General features: G+C 38.9%; 1 protein-coding gene across 4 annotated transcripts in view; it reads left to right on the top strand.

Moving 5' to 3' along the window:
• Positions 1-3789, top strand: part of ccn6 (cellular communication network factor 6) — a 35205-nt gene extending 31416 nt beyond the window's left edge. For all 4 annotated transcript variants that reach the window (XM_077219538.1, XM_077219539.1, XM_077219540.1 and 1 more), the window contains one exon: positions 1089-3789. In XM_077219538.1, the coding sequence (XP_077075653.1) occupies positions 1089-1370 (282 nt within the window). In that variant the 3' untranslated portion in view covers positions 1371-3789. The remainder of the gene's footprint in view (positions 1-1088) is intronic.
• The last annotated feature ends 23637 nt before the right edge of the window (positions 3790-27426 follow it).

Raw genomic sequence — 27426 nt, 5'->3', positions numbered from 1 at the left:
CTGCGAAGATGGCGAGTCTGCATCGTCAACTTTATCTTTGCAGTCAACATGCAAGCTTTATAAAGAATAATGATGAATCGGCGTTGAGATGCGGAATAGGCTATATATTACGAAAACGCTCATTATGGTTTAACAATTCTCTCCCATATATAATTAAGTAATTAAATCAAATAAATATGTGATTAGACTAAAGGCTTAAATGAACTAATACTAGTTGACTAGAAAAAAGAAAAAAAACTTTACTTATTTTCACATATTTTCTAACCAGCACTGCGGGCGTTCTGAGGGAGCGGTGTGTAATCGTCAGAAATGCGCTCTCCGCTCTGGAGGAAATATTACCACTCCGCTCACATGCTCTGGTGTGAGACAATGTTTATCTTCTTCTGTTGTCTGAGAGTTGATTGACAGCTTTCAGATGCATTATTGGCATCGCTACCCTCTGGTTACATGAACATGTCACCACATCAGAACCGGAAACATGGGGATTTTTTATAGACTATAATCGCACAACCAATTCGATATAAACCTATTCTATTCTATAATAAATATTATATTCTATAATACCTATTCTATAATAAAATCAACTAATCAAATATGCGAAAATCGTGACTCATCCCGCCTTCTGAGCCTTGTCATAATTTTTAATTAGTCATGCGGTAATACCGTATACCGCGGTAAAATAGGGAGGAGGTTTGACATATCAAAATTTGGATACTGCCAACTCTAAGCGATGTAAACATAAACAGCAAAAACAATATACATACATGAAAACCAAACATTTACATTAGCAAGGCACAAAAAAGGAATCTACAAGAATCAATGAATGAAACATTTTCAGGGGAAAAAGCACAGGCTCTGAAAGGGCAAGTGACAATGTGACTCTGGGCAAAGTGACTCCATCACACAGGAAGGTCATTCTTCAAAACATTGGCAGACAATGCATAAAGGGATGCTGAAATTAATTACTTCTTGTACTCAAGGATATGCAAGTATATTACCTAATGAAGCAGAACTTTTCCAAAGTTCTATTTTTGAATCCCAAATCATAAGAAATGAAAGGATTTTTCTTGTAATCCTTTCATGCACAGATGCCTAGAGGGAAAACCTGCAGAGCGAAGTTCCAGGCCAGTAAAGCGGAGAAGCTCACGCTGTCTGGCTGTAGCAGCATTAAGAAGCACCGGCCGACGTACTGCGGCATCTGCACAGACAAGCGCTGCTGCCTTCCCAACAAGGCCACAATGCTGAACATAGACTTTCACTGCAAAGGAGGATCTAACGTACGCTGGAAGATGCAGTGGATCACGTCTTGTGTGTGTCAGAGGAAGTGTAACGGTGACGACGACATGTTCTCAGAGCTGCACTTAATATAAAACAGAGACATAAAAAAAGGAAGTACACAATGCTTATTAGTTTTACCTAAAGCTATAGCATATGCACAGTTTTGGCCAGAAATACACTATGCAAGTATGTAAACGAAGACACAAGTAATTCACAATACGCTCCTGTTGTAAATGTGTTCATGCACTTTTGTGCTGTGTATAAACCTCAGTACCTCGGAGTTGCTTTCAATCGTCTGCCATTGAACTGAATGTGTTGGTTCAGGGCAGGCAGCTATACGCTTTTATAACATGTAATGGCATGCTAGAGAAAGACCTAATTCAAACTGTTTTTTTACAGTAGTTGACCAAATGTGTTTTCACTAATGAAACTATCCACCTTATTTGTAATGTAGAGCGAGCGCAGCCATTTGTAAATTGAATGTGTCTGGCTTCCAGTGTCATCCGCTTACAGTTATTTTTAGCTTGTTATGCTGCTTGATAATGCAAACTGGGATTTCTTACCATATTATTTTAATGTATTGCCATAATTATAAACTAGGTTGTAGCACAAATAGTTGTAATGTTTACTGCACTTTGTTATTCTTCTAGTTATTTACCTATAGCAGCTAATGAATCAGAAGTCTCGCACATTCACATAAATATATTTTTCCACGATGTAAAATAAGGTGGATAGCGTCCCTAGAGTCGGCGCAGAAACTGCAGTTGTGTACTTCTGTTATGAAATGACTTTCATAAGCACCAGTGAAATTGTGTCTACGTTCACATATTTGAGTACAGTATATTTCAGGTCTAAATGCCCAACTGTGTAAACAAATCAAAATCAGTGTTTTACTCTGTTGTTTGGAATATGGCAAGTCAAGAAGAAGGGGAGGCATTTTGTAAACACTTTAATGAAGCAATGTCAAACATGTTAAAACACGTCTTGCTTTAACTCTGACTCAAATTCTCAGTCACAGGTACCTGTAGAGATAACACTGCATTATCAAGTGAATTTGTAGGATAACATGCTTTCAAAAACTCAGCTCACAAGTACATTTAAATATGCTTCTGAATAAGTCAAGTCAGAATAATTTAAACCTCTTTAAAAAACACACATCTACACTACGCATTATCCTGGAGTGAAGCTCAACCAACTAGAGGTAACACTGAAAAAAGAAATCGTGCCAAAAGCAATGTCTATAATGGAATACCCAGAGAAAGCCAACCTTTAGCATTTCCATGTTCAACTGCATAAATATTCATGAAGGAAAAATAAATTTCTCATAGCTGTAGAAGGTCTGAACAGAGGACAAGATAAAAGTAATTTAAAATAGAGCATTAATGTGGTGCACTATATGGGGAAAGCTAGTATTAATATAAATAATATATTCAGGGGCAAACTGAAGTCAAGAGTCAGATGAACCGGCACAGTACACACTCCCAGCGGTAGCAGCCGCAGCGCTGTGCATTTGCATAGAGTTGAACTCTCTTGAACTTTGCAACAATTCATCAACTCTCATTAATTATGACTGACTTCCAGACCATTAGTCAATGCATGTTGTTATTTCTTACCAGTTTTGTACCTAGACAGTGCTGTTAAAAGACCAAATTTAACATAAACCTTATTGATGATGCATAATACATATGGGAAGACAGATAAACCTTGAACACAATTTGAACGCAATTGCAAGTTAAACGTTTTTCCATAGAAAATCATTATAGAGAACATGTTTGATATGGCTTAATGCACCAAGCTCATATTCTGGGCTTGTGTTTTCCTGTATATAGCATGCATCATCAATAAGGTCTATACTGAATTTGATCTTTTAAATAGTACTTTAAGCCACGTTTAAGCCAAGTGTTTAGGATGTCCTGCTGTTTGGAGTTATTGAAATACTGTGGCGGTTGCCGTTTATGGATCACAGGTGTCCAGAACTTGCTTTTCTGTTCACATATATTTGAGAGGTGATCTCAATATTCATGGCTTGTAACAGATTGGTAATTGACAGGCCTGTGCTGCAGTTGTATGTGTGTTTTGGTCTCCAGCTCTCTGTGCCAGTCATAGGACTGAAAACTAGGAATTGCTGTATGTGTGGAACAGCTCTCAAATATTTGACCCACCTATAGGGTTTCTGTATGCAGTGCTGGGCAGATTATAATCACAAATTGTAGTCTTTTACTAATTTCAAATTACATGACGAAAATTGTAGTCAGTAATGTAATCTATATTACTCATTTTAAGTAATGTATTCGTTATACATTATAGTATATATACATATATAGTATAGTACATATATACAAATAGTTTTGCTACTATTAGATTCCTTTTGATCGAACTTGTTTAAAATCTCAGGTGTCTCAAAGAAAATATTTTAGGTCAAAGGGGTTTGTCTGACAAAAAAAAGTTTGGGAATCCCTGCATTACATGAACAAATAATAATAAATATGAAAACAGTAATGACATTACACATTCAAGGCTTTCAGGGTTTGAAATATTTTTGTCACAGGATATGATAAAGAGTGTTTCACAGCTATGCATCAGAAGTGTTTAGTAGTTCTACATTGTGAATATAGGCAAAGCTAAATGGTATGACACAATCAGATTTTTTAAGAAAAGAAAATATAAGGGTAAAAAGAAGAATTAGTGAGAATAAATAAATTATGAATACTTTACTGCCATTGTGTGAATCTGAATACGTAATCATATAATCCATAAAAAGTAACTGTAATCTGATTATGAGCATTTTAAAACGTACTGTAATATAGTCTAATTACAAGTACTACATTTTTGGAATCTGATTACGTAATCCATATTACATTTAATCAGTTAATACTCATCACTGTCTGTATGTTTAACTTTATGCAAGAATTTAAGATTTAATTTAATTAAAAGCCTATGAGGCATGAAAATGTTTTAAGGGAGACATAGCTTCAAACATGACATCATGATCAATGAAGTATATCACTGGTCATTAGAGAAGGACAATAATACTTTAGGGACCTGCAACAATTGATTAAATTAAATTAAAACCTTCTAAATGAATGATCATAGTGATGTGAATATAAGTGTAAAGTAAAAATACAGCTAATCTGCAAACAAATCATCAGGTCAATCTAGAGAGAGCCATATTAAATGAGGATGAGAGTTTGACTGTGCCAATGACAAGACTAAATTATTGACTGTGTTGTCATCATGTAATAATAGACGAGAAGCAAATGCAAGTAAACAGTAGATTTAATAAGGATGATGATGATGATGATGCAGTACAGGCAGATGTAGAACGGGTGACACAGGGACTTCGGTGGTCAGGATCCGGTGGTGAAGAGACGATGGTGCGGTGACGGTGAAACAGCAGACGAAATCCAAAGACGAAGACGGAGAACAGGAACTGGAACACAAGGCAGGAACTGGACACTGGAACACCAACACGAACGACATCAAACAACGATCTGACAAGGATGATAGAACAGCGGTAAGTATAAATAGAGTGGTGAGATTGACTGCAGCTGGTGAAGTGAATGAGGATCAGCTGAAGTGGATCAGGTGATGTCATACATTCACGCCCACTACCCACGTGCATTCAAACCACAACATAAACACGAGACGAGAAGGAACAGAGAATGTGTCTACCGTGACAGTACCCCTCCTCCTAAGAACGCCTCCTGGCGTTCCCAGACTCCTTACCCTGTCGATTGTAATCATCGATGAGGGAGTGATCCAGTATGTCTCTAGCAGGCACCCAACTTCTCTCCTCCGGACCGTAACCCTCCCAGTCCACCAAGTACTGGAATCCGCGTCCTCTCCGCCTGGAGTTCAGTATACGATTAACCGAATACGTGGTCTCCCCATCTACGAGTCGCGGTGGGGGAGGAACCGGGACAGGCGGATTAATATGAGAATGAAACACGGGTTTAATTTTAGATACATGGAAGGCGGGATGGATCCTCCTGTACGCGGGAGGCAATTTGAGGCGGACTGCCACCGGGCTAATGATCTTGGTGACAGCAAACGGGCCAATAAATTTGGGAGCAAGTTTGTTAGATACGGAGCGAAGAGGAATGTTCTTGGTTGAAAGCCACACCTTTTGACCAACGAGGTATACGGGAGGCTTCGACCTGTGGCGATCGGCCTTAGCCTTAGTGCGCGCCCCCACCTGGAGTAGAGTCTCACGGGCTCTAGTCCAGGTACGGTGACACCTCTGAACAAAGGCGTGAGCGGAGGGGACCGCGACCTCGGATTCCAGACTGGGAAAAATTGGTGGCTGGTAACCTACACTACACTCAAACGGAGATAGGCCCGTAGCCGACACTGGCAACGTGTTGTGGGCGTACTCCACCATGGAGAGTTGTTGACTCCAAGAGGAAGGATTCTTGGAAACCAAACATCGCAACACTCTCTCCAAATCCTGGTTGGCTCTCTCGGTTTGACCATTGCTCTGGGGATGAAACCCTGAGGACAAACTAACCGTCGCCCCCAGTAATCTGCAAAACTCTCGCCAAAATTTGGACACGAACTGGGGTCCCCTGTCGGACACCACGTCAATCGGAAGGCCATGTAAACGAAAAACGTGATCTACGACTGTAACCGCTGTCTCCTTAGCTGAGGGTAATTTGGGTAAGGGGACAAAATGGGCTGCCTTCGAGAATCGGTCCACTACAGTCAAAACGACTGTGTTCCCCTGAGAGGGCGGGAGGGCGGTAATAAAATCTAGTGCGATGTGGGACCAGGGTCTCGAAGGAACCGACAGCGGTTGGAGTAACCCATCTGGAGGTCGATTGGAAGTCTTACCAGTGGCACAAACCGAGCAAGCCAAAACAAAATCGTGAATATCGCGAGCCATAAGTGGCCACCAGAACCGTTGCTTGACCAAAAAGCTAGTACGATTAACTCCTGGATGGCAAGCCACGTTGGAGTTATGACCCCACTGAATAACGTCGGACCGTAATCCCTCCGGCACAAACAATCGGTTCGGTGGGCAACCGGGCGGAGGCGTTACCCCTTCTAAGGCCTTCTTGACCTTCGATTCGACCTCCCATGTGAGTGTGGAAACGAATAGAGTTTCGGGCAAAATACACTCGGGAGTAGACGGGCGTTCGGAAAAATCAAATATACGGGATAGTGAATCGGGTTTGACGTTCTTGGAACCCGGGCGGTATGAAAGAGTAAAATCGAAGCGACCGAAAAATAATGCCCATCGAGCCTGCCTGGAGTTCAATCTTTTGGCGGTTCTGATGTACTCTAGGTTCTTGTGATCAGTCCAGACAATAAAAGGTACCCCCGACCCTTCTAACCAGTGGCGCCATTCCTCCAACGCTAACTTAACTGCCAACAACTCTCTGTTACCAATGTCGTAATTGCGTTCGGCTGGAGATAAACGATGAGACAAAAACGCGCAGGGATGCATCCTGTCGTCTGTGGAAGAGCGTTGGGACAACACTGCGCCTACTCCCACCTCTGATGCGTCGACCTCCACCACGAACTGACGTGAAGAATCAGGGGCGACAAGGATGGGGGCTGAAACAAAGCGGCCCTTTAGTTTGGAGAACACAGCTTCGGCTGTGTCTGACCACCTGAACGTAGTTCTGGGGGAGGTCAAGGCAGTCAGAGGTGCGACTAGTTGGCTAAAATTGCGAATAAAACGCCGGTAGAAATTGGCGAATCCCAGAAACCTCTGCAGGGCCTTGCGGGAATCTGGGCTTGGCCAATCTACCACAGCCTTGATCTTCTCAGGGTCCATCCGCACTCCCTCAGACGAGACGATGTACCCTAAAAACGGGACCGACTGTGCATGGAAATCGCATTTCTCCGCCTTGACAAAAAGCCCATTCTCTAGCAACCTCTGAAGCACTCGTCTGACGTGTTGCACGTGTTCCTGGAGAGAAGAAGAAAAAATCAATATGTCATCCAGGTAGACATATATGAACTGATCGATCATATCTCGCAACACGTCGTTGACCAGTGCCTGGAAAACTGCTGGGGAGTTGGACAGCCCGAAAGGCATGACCAAATATTCAAAGTGCCCCCTGGGGGTGTTAAACGCAGTTTTCCATTCATCCCCCTCCCTGATGCGAACCAAATGATAAGCGTTACGTAAATCCAGTTTTGTGAAGATGGACGCTCCCTGCAACCTCTCGAAGGCTGAAGACATCAACGGCAAAGGATAAGTATTCTTTACCGTGATGTTATTCAGCCCTCGGTAATCAATACAAGGTCGCAGAGAACCGTCCTTCTTCCCCACAAAAAAGAACCCCGCCCCCGCTGGAGAAGAGGAAGGGCGAATGAACTTGGTTGCTAGAGAATCAGAAATATATTTCTCCATAGCCTCCCTTTCTGGAATAGAAAGTGAATATAACTTGCCTTTAGGCGGAGACTTACCTGGCAGTAAATCTATAGCACAGTCATAGGGACGATGCGGAGGGAGAGAAGCAGCACGAGACTTACTGAACACCTCCTTCAGGTCCAGGTACTCCGCGGGCACGTTAGACAGATCCCCTGCTTCCTCCTGAAACACAGAAACAGGCACAGACGAACAGGCAGACACGAGACAAGACTTATGACATTCCTTGCTCCACTCCAGTACTGATCTATGGTGCCAGTCCACTCGGGGGTTGTGACGGATGAGCCAGGGGTGTCCGAGGACGACGGGTGCAAGGGGTGAGTCCATGATGAAGAATGAAATAGTCTCAGAATGGTTGCCGGAAGTGGTGAGGGTGATGTCTTCAGTGCAAAGGGAAATGGTGGGGAGTTCTTGTCCATTGAGTGCGTGAACGGCAATTCTGTGAGTGAGGGGTCTGAGGGGAATCTGAATTTTCTGTGCAAAAGTGTGGTCCATAAAATTACCTTCAGCCCCAGAGTCCAGAAGTGCATGGCAGTCGTGCTGTTGGACTGACCACCTTAGTCTTACCGGAAGGAGTGTGGAGGTAGATGTAATCGATGATGAGGTCTTCCTAGCGGAGATCCCACCCGATAGTAGCCTCAGTTTTACTATCGGGCTTGGCCTTTTACCGGACAGTTGTATGCGTAATGTCCCGCTCCTCCACAATACAGGCAAAGGCCCTGGGATCTCCGCCTCTCCCTCTCCTCCCGGGAAAGCCGAGCTCGACCCACCTGCATGGGCTCGGGATCGTAGACGGGGCTGACCACGTCCCTGCCGCTGGATCGTGGAGGGTCGGTCCCTGCGAAGGTACGGGTGGACGGGGCTCGGCGCTCGACCCTAGACAGCCGAGCGTCCACCCGCAGAGCCAAGTCGACCAACCCGTTGAGAGTGGTGGGTAGATCCAGGGCGTAGATCTCCCTCTGGACGTGGTCAGCCAACCCATGCAGGAACATATCCCACTGCGCCTCCTCGTTCCAGCCGCACTCCGCCGCCAGGGTCCGAAATTCAATAGAGTAGTCCGAAACCGACCTTTCTCCCTGCTGTAGTTCCGCCAGTCTTCGGGCTGCCTCTCTCCCAGAGACAGCCCTGTCGAAAACTTTCCTCATTTCGGCGGCGAGGGTCTGGAACGAGGCGCAGCATGGGTGTTGGTTCTCCCACACCGCCGTTCCCCAAAGCGCAGCCTTCCCCGTCAGCAGAGTGAGAACGAACGCCACCTTCGCTTGTTCCGTGTTGAACGTGCGGGGCTGTAAAGCGAAATGCATAGTACAGCGGGTCAAAAATGCTCTGCAAAAGGTAGTCTCACCGGCATAATGCTCTGGCACTGGAAGACGGGGCTCTGGCTGGGAGGGTCCTTCTGGTGGTATGGGAGGAACGGTCGGTGTGGGCGGCGCAGTGGGACCCTGTAGGCGTTGGATCTGCTGGGTGAGCTCGGACACCTGTGTCACCAAGGCCTGTACTGCGCGTCCCGTGTCGCCGATCTCTCGCTGCTGCGAATCCATCCTCCTGATGCTATGGTGAATGAATTCCTCCATCGATCTCTGTGATGCACTCGCTGCTTCTCTTTCCTGGTCAGATCGTTCTGTCATCATGTAATAATAGACGAGAAGCAAATGCAAGTAAACAGTAGATTTAATAAGGATGATGATGATGATGATGCAGTACAGGCAGATGTAGAACGGGTGACACAGGGACTTCGGTGGTCAGGATCCGGTGGTGAAGAGACGATGGTGCGGTGACGGTGAAACAGCAGACGAAATCCAAAGACGAAGACGGAGAACAGGAACTGGAACACAAGGCAGGAACTGGACACTGGAACACCAACACGAACGACATCAAACAACGATCTGACAAGGATGATAGAACAGCGGTAAGTATAAATAGAGTGGTGAGATTGACTGCAGCTGGTGAAGTGAATGAGGATCAGCTGAAGTGGATCAGGTGATGTCATACATTCACGCCCACTACCCACGTGCATTCAAACCACAACATAAACACGAGACGAGAAGGAACAGAGAATGTGTCTACCGTGACATGTGTATGTTAATCTAGTATCAGATAAAGTGGCATTTCTTGTGTTTTACTGAAGTGTAATGAAAAATGAATCTGTGTTTCCTTCTATTAAAACTACATTATTCAGGCAATGTTTATATTATGACTATTTATTAACTTTTTCATACAAAAAAAACAACAACAAAAAAACTAATAACATTTTACAGGTGAAGTGCCACTAGTACGTGGATGGGCAATCCCGGCCCTGGAGTGCAACTGTCCTGCAGAGATGAGGTCCATCCCTAATCCAACACCTCTAAAAAAAAATTTTTTTAAATAAATAAATAAATCAAGCCAATGTAATTACTTGATAATTACAGATAGGTTTGTTAGATTAGGGATGGAGCTCAACTCCGCAGTACCAGAACTGTCCATCATTGCACAAATGTCCACAAAACTATGGGGTTAGGATTGATTTTAAATAGGATTTAGATAGGATAAATTTGGATTTCGTTAGAGTTAAACCATTAGAGTGTGTATCAACCCAATACACATTTTTATGAGCCTTTGAAAATGCCAAAGAAACAGCACTTACATTATGGGAACTACCCAGTCTATGAGAACAACGCATTACGGAAGTGTCACGTTATTCATGATAAAACAAGCTTCAATAAGTTGCTGACTAATGAATGACTGGATTCAACCTCGTGATAAATACGCAAGTTTGTGTAATATAAGGGAAATTACTGTTCTTCAGTCAAGTTTCAAATACGCAGCAGGTTTGTGGATATAATGATTAAATATGTATCACGCATTTAAAAGTGAAATGCCCAGCAGACAAGCTGTATTCATGCATTGTATTTTTGGGGCTTGCAATTTTATGGGCTGAAATTTAGCATGGTTGAGTATTTAAGCTGTGAATATTTCAATTTAAAACATTTTAAACACATTTTCATTAGTAAAATTTCAATAATCCATATTCATTTTTCAAATTTCACTTCCAAAATATTCAAACTGATTAAAAATACAACCTATAATAATCAACAGGCAGTTTTCGGTCCATTTTATTTCGCTTTGCAAATTCGCTTCCACAAATTCAGTGGTTCAAATTCAAAAGTAAATTCAACGTTGACATCCAGTAACTGCAGGAAAAGCAGTAGATTACCGAGCATAATCTCCATCTGCTGTTAGTCGACCTCACCAGCAGGAGGTGCAAGCGCGTGTTGTTGAGAAGACCGAGCAACTGTTAGAGCAAGCCATTCATTCATTAAAACTCATTTACAACAATGTAAGTGTATTTGTGATTATTATTACGTCTGTTTTATGTGAAATTGATTGTCTTCACGGTTACTTTTCCTGTGTAGCCTAGATGCATCTTTCTCTACCGTAAACGAGATTATAATGTTATTCCCCCGATGGGATGTACAGATCCAATGTTACACTTGAGTTTGACATATATTTATCTTGGTTGTTTAGTTGCCTTAACTTTATATTGCAGCAATGTGCTGCATGCAGTAGGCTACTAGGGTTTCCCTCAATAAGTCAGCATTCCCCTGCTGGACATATAAAACGCTGAACGTATCTTAATGGACTAATACAGTGATATAAAAAACAAACTCGCAGGTAAGCAGATAGACTCAGAATATGAACTTAACACACAAAGTTTAATGCTGAGCGTTTCCCAGTGATACTGGCATAAAGTTGGCTCGACATTGGACAATCACACATTTAGGGACCGTCTCTAAAGTTACATACGACATTGGTATACACGTTTCTAACTTCAATAGCATTTGAAGAGAACGACTTAAAGCCATAAAACCAACTGTAAAGTGTTCATGTAGGTGTCAGGCATAATGCGCAATTTATTCAAATAAATTGAAGTTAGAAACATGTAGGCCTATACCAATGTCGTATGCAACTTTGGAGACGGTCCCTAAATGTGCAAATGTCAAATGTCAAGCCAACTTTACATTTACATTTAATCATTTTATCCAAAGCGACTTACAGTTAACCCTCTGGGGTCTGAGGTGTTTTCTGGGTCCTGGAGGTGTTCTGACATGCTCTGACATTTGTGCGTATTTCTGTTACTTGTGACATTTTCATGGCTAAAGTCTGATTACACTGTATTAAGCACAAACTCTGCTACAGTAATATGTCAGCAGCATGTATGTAAAAGTTTTTAGTTTTGAGATAATGACGTTTATGCGTGGTTTGTGAAAAAAAAAAATGTCACTGAAATAAGGTCATGAAACCCATACTGATTATTTCTTCACAAGACTTTTGAAAATTGTATCATCCTGACTACTCATTCAGATGTAAATCAATGTATTGATTTAAAATTTGTAAGAAAGCTTTATGCGAGGAGGCGTAAACCACCCATTAATATATAGTTTTTCACACCTGAGAAAGACAAAGACCCTCCCCTAATGGCCCTATAAGGTGCTATCAGGCCCAATCATTATGAGGAGCCTTGCACAAAGAATGAGGAGATTTAAAAAAGAATGGCTTTTAGATTGTTTGGATTTATTTACAACACAACATAATCCAAAGATACACAACAAATGACAAAAAAAAACCACATTAGTAAACACACTGATCTAAAGACAGAGACTTGGACAGTCACACACCTTTGTGCCATTCCTAAAACATAGTAGGCTATACATACCTGTCATCTCCAAGGTGTTTGATTGTTGACTTTACCATGTTCTTGTACAGAGACTCATGTGAATGTTGAGGTCAGCAGGACTCATCAGTGGCATCTGGTCCCTGTAAAAAAAAAAAAAAGAAACAACTGTGAACATGCTGATATCAAGATAAACTATAGGCTGCATGATTTTGGGAATACATTTTAGTTTTTTTCTGGTTAAAATTGTGAATATATATATATATATATATTAGTGCTGGGCGGTATACCGGTTCATACCGAAAACAGGTGTATATTTTTGTTATGATATTAATTTTGAATATACCGCCATACCGATTTATTTAATTACACAACGTTCGGAACGAACGTTACGCTGCGCCGTGCGACACTGTTTCATACGGACCCTTTACAATGTTGCACTTCTAAGCAGCGACTGTGGCCCTGTCCCAAATGGCGCACTTCATGTGGACTTTCGGTCTCGTGGACTTAAATTGCGCGTGCTCGCCGAGTCTACGAGTCCGTAGGCCGTCCCATTTAGCATTTTAACGCTCTGAAGTGTGCTCAGCAGCGCCCCCTTTGTACCGTTGAAGCGGTCTTCCGCGAAGCCCGCATAGATGCAGGCTCCACGCACTTTAACTACCCAGGAATCCTTGCGAAATGCCAATCAGAAAACGGATGGGAGGAGATTTCGCTCACAGACTGTTAACATGGCTTTATGATATAGGCATACATTTTACCAGTTGTTACTTAGTTTATACAAACATTATCGACCAGTGGTTGATATCTCAAACATAATAATAGCGTGTTAAATAATATGATCGCATTATGATTCATTACATAAATAGAACCGTATGTCATGGCTTTACCGAGTCATATAAACGTAGTATGAATATTGAAACCTATAAATTTTTCTTAAACTCATTTACATTTTAATTTTGTGTTAAAATTGAACATTATGTATTATTATGTACAACTGTATTGATCATTTACATAACCATGACATCTATTCTAATGCCCAGGTGGCATATACAATTATAGAACTGTAAAAGCAGGCTGTGTAGTTCACATGGACATAAGATTTGGGAAAATAAAATAAATCCTGTTCTCGATGCTAAAGACTGTAATTTCTAATATTGACAAATGATATTTGTGATATTTTTTCTAATAAAGGGACTGATGAGATGACCTTTAAGTTTATTCAGCTTCGACCTGAGCTGAGACCTTCCTCCTGTTTCCGGCGTGACGATCGAGTCTTCCCAAAAATACCTCTCAATGCGCCCTCACGGACTCGCGCTAAGGGCCCTATAGGTCTGCACTACATGGCGTCACCGAAGTGTGGACTCTGAGGAAGACCACAAGTCCGGAGTGTGTCATTTGGGACAGGGCCTGCGAGGCGATGGTAAACCTGTGGTAAACAGCAGTGCTCTGGTGTTACGTTACAGGGAAGATGGATGCTGCAGAACTATGGCGTTATTTTCCTGTCAAATGTCGAGAGCGTATTACTGTAGTGTAGCGCGAAAGTACATAATGCGCGAGCGCGAATCTCTGCTCGCGCGCGGAATATAATGTGCCACGCTCTCAGATACACGCTGTATTCACTTATGACAGTAAAATAGACCATACTAAGTCAATTTACTGCAGTAATTCCTCTCTCAACCAGTAGAAAATGCTTTGAACACCTGATTATGCATGAAAAAAAAAAAAAACATCAAAAACCGGAAAACCGGCATAATTTTGAAAAAAAAAAAAAAACGTGATATAATTTTTGGTCAAACCGCCCAGCACTAATATATATATAACGAACACCAGGTTGGTTGTGCCTTGTAGCATACATGTAGGCTTAACATAAATATGCCTATAAGTCACAACCAAACTGGTTTTCATTTTATGTGTAGGGCTGCATAAAATAACAATAATAGCCTATAGCAAGCAGCCTATAAATCGTTAAAAATGAACACTTCAGAAACACTACACTAGAGAAAAATATATGGATCATATGTTACCTCAAATGTTTTTCGTTATGACGTTATGAAATGAGATTGGAGTAAATACATGAAGCCTATTGTTTTGCGTGTTTTGGTTTTGAAACGTACAGCGCGACTGACTGAAACTCACAGCACGTGTAGAGAACATTTACTGAAGCGATCGAGCCGCTCCAAACTATGAAACATTATTGTTACCACATATACATATCTACGTTTGAGCAGATACCCACAAACACAGTATTTAACAGTAAACACTTTTCTAAACATTATAATATTCACCATATTAGAGTAAATACTCATAAGATACTTGTATATCATGCTGTGTTTTATTATCCTCCTGTCGTGTACACGTACGTCTGCAAGATGTCTGTTAAATATCACTTCATCTGGAAAGCATCTGCTATTTACTAACATCTGATAGGCATCTTTAAGATGTCAGTTTAACATACATTCTAAATCATTACATCTTAAAGACATCTTCTAAACGTCTATTTGACATCTGACAGGAAATGTCCTATAGACGTATTGCAGATGAGCAACACTCTAAAAAATACGTCTTCCAGATGTAAACACAAATAGACGTCTCTGTGATGTACGTGTGCTATCAGGGCGTACATGTATATAAATTTAGAATAAGGCTTCATGTTTTTACTCCAATCTCATTTCATAACGTACATTTTAGTCTGGCACCAGTTTGACTAGTTGCGCAATGTAAAGTTTATATAACAATAACATTATGAGTGGATGTCTTACCTTAAAACTCTTTCTCATCTTCAAACCGCGTTCCTCTAGCTGATGTAAATCCAAGGTGCTCAGCACAACACAGCACAAACAATCTACCAAACTCAAAGCAGAGGAGTAGGCTACTGTAGTCGCTGATTCTTTGTTTTGAGGTGCAAGGGCGTTTTCCGGTCTGCTCCTTCACGTGGATCATTTGCATGTCAATCGCTCTTGCGCGCGTGGGTGTGGTCACATTAGAGTTAATTAGGACCCGTTTGAGAAACTGTACATGTGGTTGCTTTCATACTGATTACTTAAACAGAGAATATTTGCTTTTGATATAATTTTCATCATTTAAAAATAGAGATTCTAAGCTTTGTAAAGACATACATTTCAAGTCTGTCTGACAAACATAAGCTGAGTTACAGATCATTTTCTGTTGCGTTTCAGAATGAACTTCACATTGAGAGAAACGGCAGAACGCGTATATCATGTTTATTTTGTTTATTTTACGAAAAACACAACATTTCGTTTTTATTATGAGTGTATACAAATAAAAGAAGACATTTAACAGTTTTGAATTATGTATAACACTTATATGTAATATCAAAATCAACAGAGTATTTTGAGTCTCTTTTGCACTGATTAAACTAACAATATAGGACAGCAATATGCAAGTGCTATGACCCTTCCCAGTTTAATCTAATGCAGTACATGTATGTAGGCATACTTCCCAATAAGGTGCGAGTTTGGTCTTTTATATCACTGTATTAGTCCATTAAGCTACGTTAAACGTTTTGTCCCGACGGAAGGGGAATCCTTGAGTATGATGAGGAATTTAGGGAAACCAATTATAATCCCGTTCATTGTAGAGAATGCTTATAAGCTGATACTGACCCAGAAAATCATCACAAAACGTAATGCATGCTCAGATGCTGTAAATGAGTTTTTATGAATAAATGGCTTGCTCTAACAGTTGCTCGTCAACAACACACGCTTGCACCCCCCGCTGGTGAGGTCGACTAACAGCAGATGGAGATTATGCTCGGTAATCTACTGCTTTTCCTGCAGTTACTGGATGTCAATTTTGAATTTACTGTCGAATTTGAACCACTGAATTTGTGGAAGCGAATTTGCAAAGCGAAATAAAATGGACCGAAAACTGCCTGTTGAACATTATAGGTTGTATTTTTAAACAGTTTGAATATTTTGGAAGTGAAATGTGAAAGGTGAATAGGGATTATTTAATTTGTAATAATGAAAATGTGTTTAAAATGTTTTGAATTGAAATTTTCACAGCTTAATTATTCAACCATGTTGAATTTCAGAACATCAAAATGCAAGCCATACAAATACAAAACATTAAAATGCAAGCAGGGTTAATGCAATGCCTATTTTTTGTTTCAAAAACATTTGCCATTATTTTACTTCCATAGCCTATGTATTTTTTAAACATTGCATTATCCAAACACGGTGAGTAATGTCTTGTCCTGTTATTGTCACCTGCACTTCATGTTACATGTTTAGCATAGCCTTCCCCGTCGGCAATATAGGGTTTATATGTGATACATGCAAGGAGACAGTCAGGCTGACGGAGAAGATTTCAGAATTAGAAACACGCATCCAAACTTTAATTGAGGATAGTAAGTGTGCTAGTGCTTTAGATACTATTTTGGATGCGCCTTGCATAGTCAACTCTTTACATGATTCGGTCTGGCTGAATTATTGCCTGTGCAGCAAGGCAAATGGGTGACGGTGAGGGATCGCTCTAGTCGCGGATCAAAAAACCACTCTTCCGTTTTGATTACCATAACAAATCGATTTGTCCCACTCAGTGAAACACCCACTGAGAATTCTCTTGATTGTGCCCTGGTAATTGGTGATGCGATCACACGGAACGTGAAAATAGGGACACCAGCCGACATAGTCACATGTTTGCCGGGAGCCAGAACGCCTGACATCAAAGCAAATTTAAAAGTGCTGGCTAATGCTAATCGTAAATTCTCTAAGATTGTTATTCACGTCGGCACTAATGATGTTCGACTCCGCCAGTCGGAGATCACCAAAATTAATATTAAAGAGGTGTTTGAACTCGCAAGTACGATGTCAGGCACTGTAATTTGCTCTGGCCCCCTTCCTGTTCGAAGGAGTGATGAGATAGTTAGCAGATTGTCATCACTCAATGGCTGGCTGTCTAAGTGGTGTCCGCAAAATAATATAGAATTCATAGACAATTGGAAAAGTTTTTGGGGCAAACCTGACCTGTTGAAAAGAGATGGTATTCATCCCTCCTGGGCTGGTGCTGCTCTTCTCTCTAGTAATTTGGCAATTAATGAGACAAAACATGACAATCTGGGGCTCAGGTCAGGAAGCAGACAGACTGGCTAAACCGACCGTCTGCTAGCGGCCTCGCGTCACCAAGGTCAGATAAATCCCATCACATAGAGCCTCTTTCACCTAGATATCATCATATAGAGACTGTGTCTTTTCCCCGAATTTGGAAATCCAAAAAACTTCCAAACCGATCTTAGGTTAAAAATGTAATTCATATTCAACAAATAAAAAATAGATATAATATAGATGAACAAACGATAAAGCTTGGGTTGCTGAATATACAATTCCCTTACTTCAAAAGCGCTCATAGTTAATGATATGATTTCAGATTATAACCTAGATGTGCTGTGTATGACAGAAACCTGGCTAAAACCAAACGAGTACATTACTTTAAATGAGTCCACCCCCCATGATTACTGTTATAAACATGAACCTCGTCTGAAAGGCAAAGGGGGAGGTGTTGCTGTAATTTATAGTAATATTTTCAAAACCACTTAAAAATCTAGTTTTAAATATACTTATTTTGAAGTGTTGGTGCTTAATGTAAAAATATATAATGTAAACGATAAATCAAGTTTGAGAATTCTGCTGGCAACTGTATACAGGCCACCATAAAGATTTTATCAAAGAATTTGCTGACTTTCTATTAGAATTAGTATTGACTGTAGATAAAGTCCTAATTGTTGGTGATTTTAATATACATGTAGATAATGAAAAAGATGCAATGGGTTGGCATTTAAATACATTCTTAACTCTATTGGAGTTAGACAACACGTGTCAGGACCTACTCATTGTCGTAATCATACTCTAGATCTAATATTATCACATGGAATCAATGTTGATGCTGTTGAAATTCTGCAGCAGAGCGACGACATCTCAGATCATTATCTAGTCTCATGTAAATTACATTTAGCCAAGGCTGCAAAGCCAAATCCGTTTTACAAGTATGTTAGACCTATCACTTCTGCCACTAAAGATTGCTTTATCAATAATCTTCCTAATCAGTTTCATCATTTCAGCATCCCAGATAGCTTAGAAGAACTTGATATTGCAGCAGAAACTTTTAACTCTCTCCTTTCCAGCACTTTAGACACAGTTGCTCCATTGCGCTTAAAGAAGATTAAAGAAAATAATCCAACGCCGTGGTACAACGAGCACACCCGGGCCCTTAAGAGAGCAGCCAGAAAAATGGAGCGCAACTGGAAGAAAACAAAACTAGAGTTATTTCGGATTTCATGGAAGGAGAGCTCGATTGCTTACAGAGAGGCTTTAAAACATGCTAGATCTGCTTATTTTTCAACCCTATTAGAAGACAATAAACATAATCCTAGGTATTTATTTGAAAAAGTGGCTACACTAACGAAAAAGAAAGCTTCAAGCCCAGAAGTTTCCAAGAAACACAGCAGTAATGACTTTATGAACTTCTTCACTTGTAAGATTGATAATATTAGGGACAAAATTATAACTATGCAACCGTCTACTACAGCATCGCATCAGGGAGTGCATTATAGTCTACCTGAGGTAAAATTTGATTCATTCATTGCCATAGGAGAGGAAGAATTTTGCAAACTCGTTAATTCATCTAAATCGACAACATGTATGTTAGACCCTATACCAACTAAACTATTGAAAGAGATGCTTCCAGAAGTCATAGATCCTCTTCTTAACATCATTAATTCGTCTTTGTCTCTAGGATACGTACCAAAAACCTTTAAGCTGGCTATGATTAAACCACTTGATAAAAAAACGCAACTTGATCCTACAGAATTAGTCAATTACAGGCCGATCTCAAATCTACCTTTTCAATCAAAGATATTAGAAAAAGCAGTATCCTCACAACTGTGTTCCTTTCTTGAAGGAAATGATATCTGCGAGGATTTCCAGTCAGGATTTAGACCGCACCATAGCACTGAGACAGCTCTCATTAGAGTCACAAATGATTTGCTCTTATCATCCGATCGTGGTTGTATCTCTCTATTAGTGTTACTTGATCTTAGTGCTGCATTTGACACCATTGACCACAACATTCTCTTAAATAGACTAAAAAACTATGTTGACATTAGTGGAATTGCATTAGCTTGGTTTAAATCATATTTATCTGACCGCTATCAGTTTGTAGCAGTAAATGAAGAGATGTCTTATCGATAACAAGTTCAGTATGGCGTACCACAAGGCTCAGTTCTTGGACCGCTGCTTTTCACTCTGTACATATTACCTTTAGGAGATATCATTAGGAAACATGGAATTAGCTTTCACTGTTATGCTGATGATACTCAGCTCTATATTTCTTCCAAACCTAACGAAACTCACCAATTCACAAAATTATCGGAATGCATAGTTGATGTAAAAAATTGGATGACTTGTAATTTCCTACTACTAAATTCTGAAAAAACAAAGATTCTAATTACTGGACAAAAAACTTCCACACGTAATAACCTTGAATACTGTTTAACACTTGATGGCTGCTCTGGTAAGTCTTCGTCGTCAGTTAGGAACCTGGGTGTGCTCTTTGATACCAATCTTTCATTTGAAAGTCACGTGTCTAGTGTCTGTAAAACCGCATTTTTCCATCTTAAAAATATATCTAAATTACGTCATATGCTCTCATTGACAAATGCGGAACAACTATTTCATGCGTTCATGACATCAATATTGCTGATTACTTACAAAGCACTAAATGGTTTAGCTCCCCAGTACTTGAGCGAGCTCTTAACGCATTATAGTCCATCACGTCTATTGCGATCTCAAAGTTCTGGCCAGTTGATAATACCTAGTATATCTAAATCGACTGCTGGCGGTAGATCCTTTTCCTATTCAGCACCAAAACTTTGGAACAATCTTCCGAACATTGTCCGGGAAGCAGACACAGCCGGTCAGTTCAAAGCTAGACTAAAAACACATCTCTTTGACCTATCATTCACATAACACTATAGACTTCTATAATTCAATATTAGGCTGCTTAGATTAGGTCAGCCGGAACTGGGAACACTTCCCTTAAATCCTGATGTACTCGTTACATCATAAGAAGAATGGCATCTACGCTAATTTTAGTGTCTTTGTTTATCCCGAGGTTTTCCCGCAGCCTGCCGGATCCAGGCCGTTTCCAGATCTGACAAGGACTTTCGCCTGGACCCGATGACAATGCATTTTTTGGTTCGCGTACCTACCCGAAGTGATAAGATAAAATAAAATTCTGCATCAAAATTTATAGACAAGTAGTTTGTTTAGGGATGGTTTGTAAGGAATTACAAACCTGCGCACATTCAAACGCACATAACTATCCCAGCTAACACACGACGTAACAGTTACGTAATGTATTCGTACTTATTGGTCACGTCATGACTTTACCAATTGACAACGTAACTACAACGTCGCATGCTCGTAATTTCATTACCATCATATTACCAACCCACAACGTCGACAGTACGTCCTCCTAAGGTTATAAGATAACCAACAACGTTGCAGATACGTACTCTAATCGTAATTACTTGGTAATTTTATGACTTACTGGCAACGTAACTACAACGTTGCATGCCCGTAATTTCATTACCATCATATGACCAAACCACAACGTCGTCAGTACGTCCTCCTAAGGTTATAAAATACCCAACAACGTTGTCGTTTATCGATACGTACTCTAATCGTAATAACTTGGTAATTGTATGACTTACTGGCAACGAAACTGCAACGTCACGGGCCCCCATTACAATCTTTATATAAAGATAGTGCTTAATTCATATTCTCTTTTAATGTAATATATATATATATATATATATATATATATATATATATATATATATATAAGTAGTTATACGATTCACCTTATGTCAAAATGATTTATGACCCTATGATTGACAGGTGGGCGGGGCTAACCTTTGACCTTCCGGAGGGTGTTCCGGAGGTCCTTTGATGTAGGGATTAACCTTTGACCTTCCGGAGGGGGTTGTTCCGGAGGTCGCTTAATGTAGGGATTAACCTTTGACCTATCGATCGATCAAGTTGACAGTACATTCCGGAGGATGTTCCGGAGGTCCTTTAATGTAGGGATTAACCTTTGACCTATCGATCGATCAAGTTGACAGTTGTCTTTACCCTATTGACCTTTGTATGATATATGAAGTTGCCAGTTGTCTTTGCCAGTTGTCTTTGCCCCATTGATTTTGACCTATTGACCCCGGGGGAAATAACTTCTTGGTGTGGGAAATCCCCTCCGTGTCGGGGTGAGAAAATAATTTTTCTAATGTCGCATATAGATTAGAATAGATTAGAATTACAAAAGTAAAATCATCTTACCGTTTCACTATGGTGAAGAATTGGATTAAAGTTGACAGTCTCCGCACTGTGTGTGTGTGTGCGTCTGTCTGTGAGTGTGTGCGTGTCATCCGATATCCTGGCATTCCTGAGCACGCTATATAAATGGGGATAGTGAGAAAATATCTCCCAGTAACTAAAGTTGAAACACATTCTGTTCTTTAAAAGTATATAAATGAAATGTACATTTAGTCATTTACAAATACCTTACACTAAAGTAGATTTGAAAAACATTCATTCCTTTAAAATAAATATCTTACTGATCCAAGTATTTAAAAAATAAAATCATCTCACCGTTTCACTATGGTGAAAAAAGCCCCCATGTGCGTTTCTCTCACACCCCTTGCATTTTGACAGTCTTTGAGCTAAATGTGTGTCTGTGTGACACATGATATCCTGGCATTCCTGGGTATGCTATATAAATGGGTATAGTGAGAAAAATATATTTTTTCTAATAATGCCAAATACCTTACACTAAAGTTGAAAAACATGTAGCCTACATTTAGAAATATAATATTTTTCATACTAACTAAAGTTGAAAAATCATACTGTTCTTTAAAAGTATATAAATGAAATGTACATTTAGTCATTCACAAATATCTTACACTAAAGTTGAAACACATTCTATTCTTTAAAAGTATAGAAAATATTTTTTTTTCAAAATAAAAATCATCCACCATGTTTTAGAGATACATACAGGTTATGAATGGGTTTACAAAAATAAAATCATCTTACTGTTTCAGAGAATTGGGTTAAAGTTGAAAAGTTGAAAAGTTCCCCGAGTGATTCCCTCTCACACCCCTTGCATTTTGACAGTCTTTGAGTTAAATGTGTGTCTGTGTGACACCGGATATCCTGGCATTCCTGAGCACGCTATATAAATGGGTATAGTGAGAAAAAGTTTTTTCTAATAATTTCACATATTTTACACTAGAGTTGAAAAACATTGATCTTTAAAATGGTTATAAATTTTTGTCATTTACAAATATCTTACACTAAAGTTGAACACATTCTGTTCTTTAAAAAGTATATAAATGATTATAAAAAATCTTTTAAAAACAAAAATAAAATCATCTTACATTTTAGAGAGTTGAAGAAGTAAATCCCAACACATCATTGTCCATATAACGTATGAATGTATTTACAAAAATATCCTCGAGTGTTTTTCTCCCACACCGGTCATTTTGACACTCTGTGATTCAGAGTGGAGGAGGAATGTGTGTGTGTGTGTGTGTGTGTGTGTGTGTGTGTGTGTGTGTGTGTGTGTGTGTGTGTGTGTGTGTGTGTGTGTGTGTGTGTGTGTGTGTGTGTGTGTGTGTGCGTGCGTGTGCGTGTGCGTGTGTGTGTGTGTGTGTGTGTGCGTGTGTGTGTGTGTGTGTCAGGCCAGCAGCAGTATGAGACGTTGAGGATGTTTTGTTAGTATTAATCTTAAAAGTTAATCTTAAAAGTTTAAAAATAAAAGATAATTTAAATTCAATTCAATTAATTATTTAAAGTCTTAATAAAAACGTTTTAATACAGTCGAATCTTCTATTTATCTTTTAGAAGATTACTGTAATGATTTTGTTTAACGGAGACCTAAAGTATAATGTTTATTAATTTAGTCATAGCCATAATGATTTTTGTACTGTAACAGCATATTCTATCCCGTACACCTAAACACGACCATCACAGAAAAAGGCATTTTTACATTTTCCAAAAAAAATAAATAAAATAAATAAATAATTTAATATAATTTCTAAGCTGTTTTGCACTCATACTAACTCAGTTCCATAAATTAACTAATCTCTATATTTAAATTAAATGATTATAAATAAAGTATATAACTCAATGAATATTAACAAGTATGTTACTAAAATGAATTCAAACTATTTAAACATAGTTTTAGCTAAATTAATTTATATATAAATACAAAAGTATATAAATATAAAAATACCTTACATTTCCACAGTGCTGAAGATGTAGTTCTTTATGCAATGATAAAAACAGTCCAAAGTCATAAACAAAATTTTATTCCTTTTTTATTCCTTCAGTGATAAACTACAGGGTGAAATGAATGCATGACCCCCTCACAGAGACGAGAGGAGTTACAGGACAGATGAGCCTCTGGGATGTGCCAATGTCATAGCATATGTAAAGTTAGTCTGCTTTCCAGAGTTTTATTCATACTAAATTCATCTGAAATATTAAAAGTTTAAATTAGATCTTTTAAAATTAAAAGACTGTTTAAATCAAAGCTTTAACGTTTTTTTAAAGTCGTATCTTCTATTTATTTTCTTAGAAGACTTATGACTTATGTATGATATAAATGATTTTACATAAATTTAACCTAAGCTATTATTTTTACTAAAGCGTCTGTTCAAAAAATAAAGCAAAAACCGTACTTTGGTATCTTAGACAAAAATATTTCAAACAGTATTTTTTGTCCATGCCGCATGAAACATGTTGTCACAATGTTTTTGTTGTTTTAAAAGAAATCCCAGGACTCTACATTGCTCTTATTTAGATTAAATTGTATCATTTAGAAAATCACCGCACATGTTCAGAGACGCGATGTGCCTCTGTGGTCCATGAGTAATAAGTAAAGTTTGTCTTGAGCGAATATATAATTTTACTCGTCTTAATTCAAAGCATGATCTTACTTTTTCTACGGTAGCTATGATCTATTGTACGTATAAGATCATTTTTACTTTTCTTGTATCTCCCAAACTATCCTTATTCATTGTGGAAACACACAGGGTGAACCCCTTTACTGAGAGTATACTATCGGTTATCTACTCAAAATATATGTAGAATTTTAAAATGTTAGCCTTTGTTGATGCGACAGGCCACATGAACAGACTTTGGAGAGAGCTGATGATACTATAGCGGGAAGCATGCCCCTTTGACCTCCTCCATTTTTGTAGGCTTTTTGTTAAATACCCTATAGCTTAGTCCTTAATGGTACGCTGTGTAGAAATTTCCCCATCTAGCGATGATATTGTATTTTGCATTCAAACGCATAGTGCTCTCTAGCGCTTCGCTTTTTCAAATGCGTATTGCAACTACGGTAACCGCTATGTGCCAAGAAGCTACGCCCTGTCGTCCAATTGCACTTCATCGAGTTTAACTATACACGTTTTACCGTTATGTTGCCTATGTAATGAATTACACAACCACGGAATGAAAAAGCTTGTAATTTAGACCATAACACTGACTTAACTGTCGAGGAGAAAGCAGGACTTCGGTGTCCCTTTCAAAGTCTTTTCTCCTTCATTAGCTCTATCCACCTGGGAAAAGCCACCCCCATATTTACCCTCGTTTTAAATTTGCCGGTCGCGTTTCCTTTTAGATTACATTTTTAAGCTTTATCATGGCTACGAGGATTGCATTATGAAGTGCCGTGCAATCTTTCAAGCGCCTCTCACTGACCGCTTCAGTGGTTTCAGTCAGCCGGCTCTGAACGAAAAGGTTGGCTAGTTGAGCTAGGCTAGTGCTTTTTGTCCCTCTCTGCTATTATAGTTTTTCAAGATGGCGGAACGACATGGAGGCCTCCATGGACTTACCCGTACCATGTAAATAAAGATAAGAAATTCTTTGCTTACGAGGATAAGTCAGTTCGTTGGCAAAGGTAATTTTACACCAACGAGAAAATATTTATGAATAAAGACATTGATTTTAGCTAATACAATACTTTATAAAAAAACTACCATAAGTTTAATTTCAGATGTGTAAATTACGAAACTCAATTTTTTAACCGAGTGAATCTACGCATGAGAGATCTTCATAAGTCATAACTTCAAACCAAAAGATTAAAAACCAAAGATTAAGCTAAATGACACTAGGTTCCAGCGTACCTAAAAAGTTAAAAAGTTAAAATCATGCATACGTGTTGTGTTCTGACACAAGGCCATTAGCTGATTCTTTTTGTTTTATAAATTTACTTTACTGATTTCTACAAATATCAGCCTGATAATATGTACTTAATACACGATGAAACAAGATAATCATGCTACCAATTACGTCTGACACAATGTTTTTAAGAAAAGTAGAGTTTTAAAATGCAACTAAACCAGATGATTTTTCTTTTGACAAACCTACAGAAATGCATGTCGATTACTAAGTTTCAGGCATAGTGCAAACATGCAATGTTCGAGAAAGTGTAATCTTTGCGAGGTCTCACCCACAAACGCAAAACTTTGTGTTGGGAAAATATTATGGAAGTAATTTTCAAACCGTAATTATATCACATTTATATTTTATTACTATTATGGTTTCATGTTGATTTAAAGTATTTGTTATTAATTAATACCTTTATTTTTATCTAACAATTCAATATCCAGCTCAAAATTTTGTTCAAAAATTGATCTCTGATCCCAAATAATTAGATAATGCAATGCTCACAAGCCACAGATATTCTCCTGCATAGTATGTGTGTAAATAGTAGTGCTTAAATCTTTGGCTGTATTTTGTCACCCTCATGCTGATCCATGCATAGCTTTTTACTAAAAGAAAATGGAAGTCATTATCAAACTTGAATTAAACCATATTTTATTTATTAATATTAGGCTTTCGTGCTGATTTAAAGTTTTTTATTTGTTATTAACTAATACCTTTTTTTTTTTTTTTTTTACATCCACCACAATTTTTTTTTCAAAAATTGTTCTCTGACCCCAAATAAACAGATAATGGAATCTTCACAAGCTACAGTTAGATATTATTCTGCTTAGTATGTGTGTAAATAGTTGTGCTTAAATGTTTCGATGTATTTTTACACGCCAACACATTCTGTCACACCGTAGTGATGTAAAGTTCCACACTCTTGTAAAGACTATGGTCTAACTTTAAAACATAATCTTTTACATTAATTCAAAAGACCAAATCACTAAGAAAAGTACCGTTTAAAATAATAAATACACAAAAGTTCACAAATGATGGTTTTATTACTATTACTATTCAGATAGCAGACGACACTGGTTCACATTTTGAATGTGTGTCTGTTTTAGGTGAAGACTTTTCTTTGAGAGCCGTCGACATTCATTGTTTATAGGAATAAATGACCATTGATAATTTAAGTGATTGTACTCTGAAGTATTTCTGTTTGAGAATGTTTGACTAAATTGCAACTTTCCCTCTATCTACGATGTGGAATCACACAAATTATTAACGCAAAAAGTATGTGCATGCTGTTTTACACGTTACAACAGAATCACATATGACTCTTGCACTGAGAGAGGCGTATTCATTAAGACTGTTAAACAAATCGGTTTAAACCTGCAGATAACATTGCACAAAGTAAATTCTAGTGATCAACTTTCTAAAAAGCAAATACAACATGAGCCATACAGAAAAGCCACTTGTGATCAGTTTTGTATGTTTGTAATTGACATCATGTTTCTTTTTGTACAGTTTGCAAAAACTATAGTCTCCGAGCGTGGTCAAACATATAGGAATTTATGAAAAACATGAACAGATATTTCTACATGAGATATTTATTTTAGAACGTCTTTCAGCTATGTCTACGAAACATCGACATGAAAGATGAGTATTGCTGTTTTTCTGTCACCTATAAAACTATTATACTTCAAACTCGTCTAGCTATTGCCCATTTCACAGCACAGTCGGTTATTTTTTCTACGTGGCTAAACAACGGTTAAGCTAATGAATTACCGTTGAAAGGCGGGATGATTCATTTTTTATTCCGTCTACACCGATACTTTGACACAAGAGTTTTAGTCAGGGGGTCTTTTAGGCCTGATCCAGAAAAC

The sequence above is a fragment of the Siphateles boraxobius genome, unplaced genomic scaffold (genome assembly GCF_051911475.1).
Source record: "Siphateles boraxobius isolate OS27281-9 unplaced genomic scaffold, OSU_SipBor_1 8, whole genome shotgun sequence".
Taxonomy (NCBI): domain Eukaryota; kingdom Metazoa; phylum Chordata; class Actinopteri; order Cypriniformes; family Leuciscidae; genus Siphateles; species Siphateles boraxobius.
Note: the sequence above shows the minus strand (reverse complement) of the source record. Positions and strands in the feature narration are given on the sequence as shown.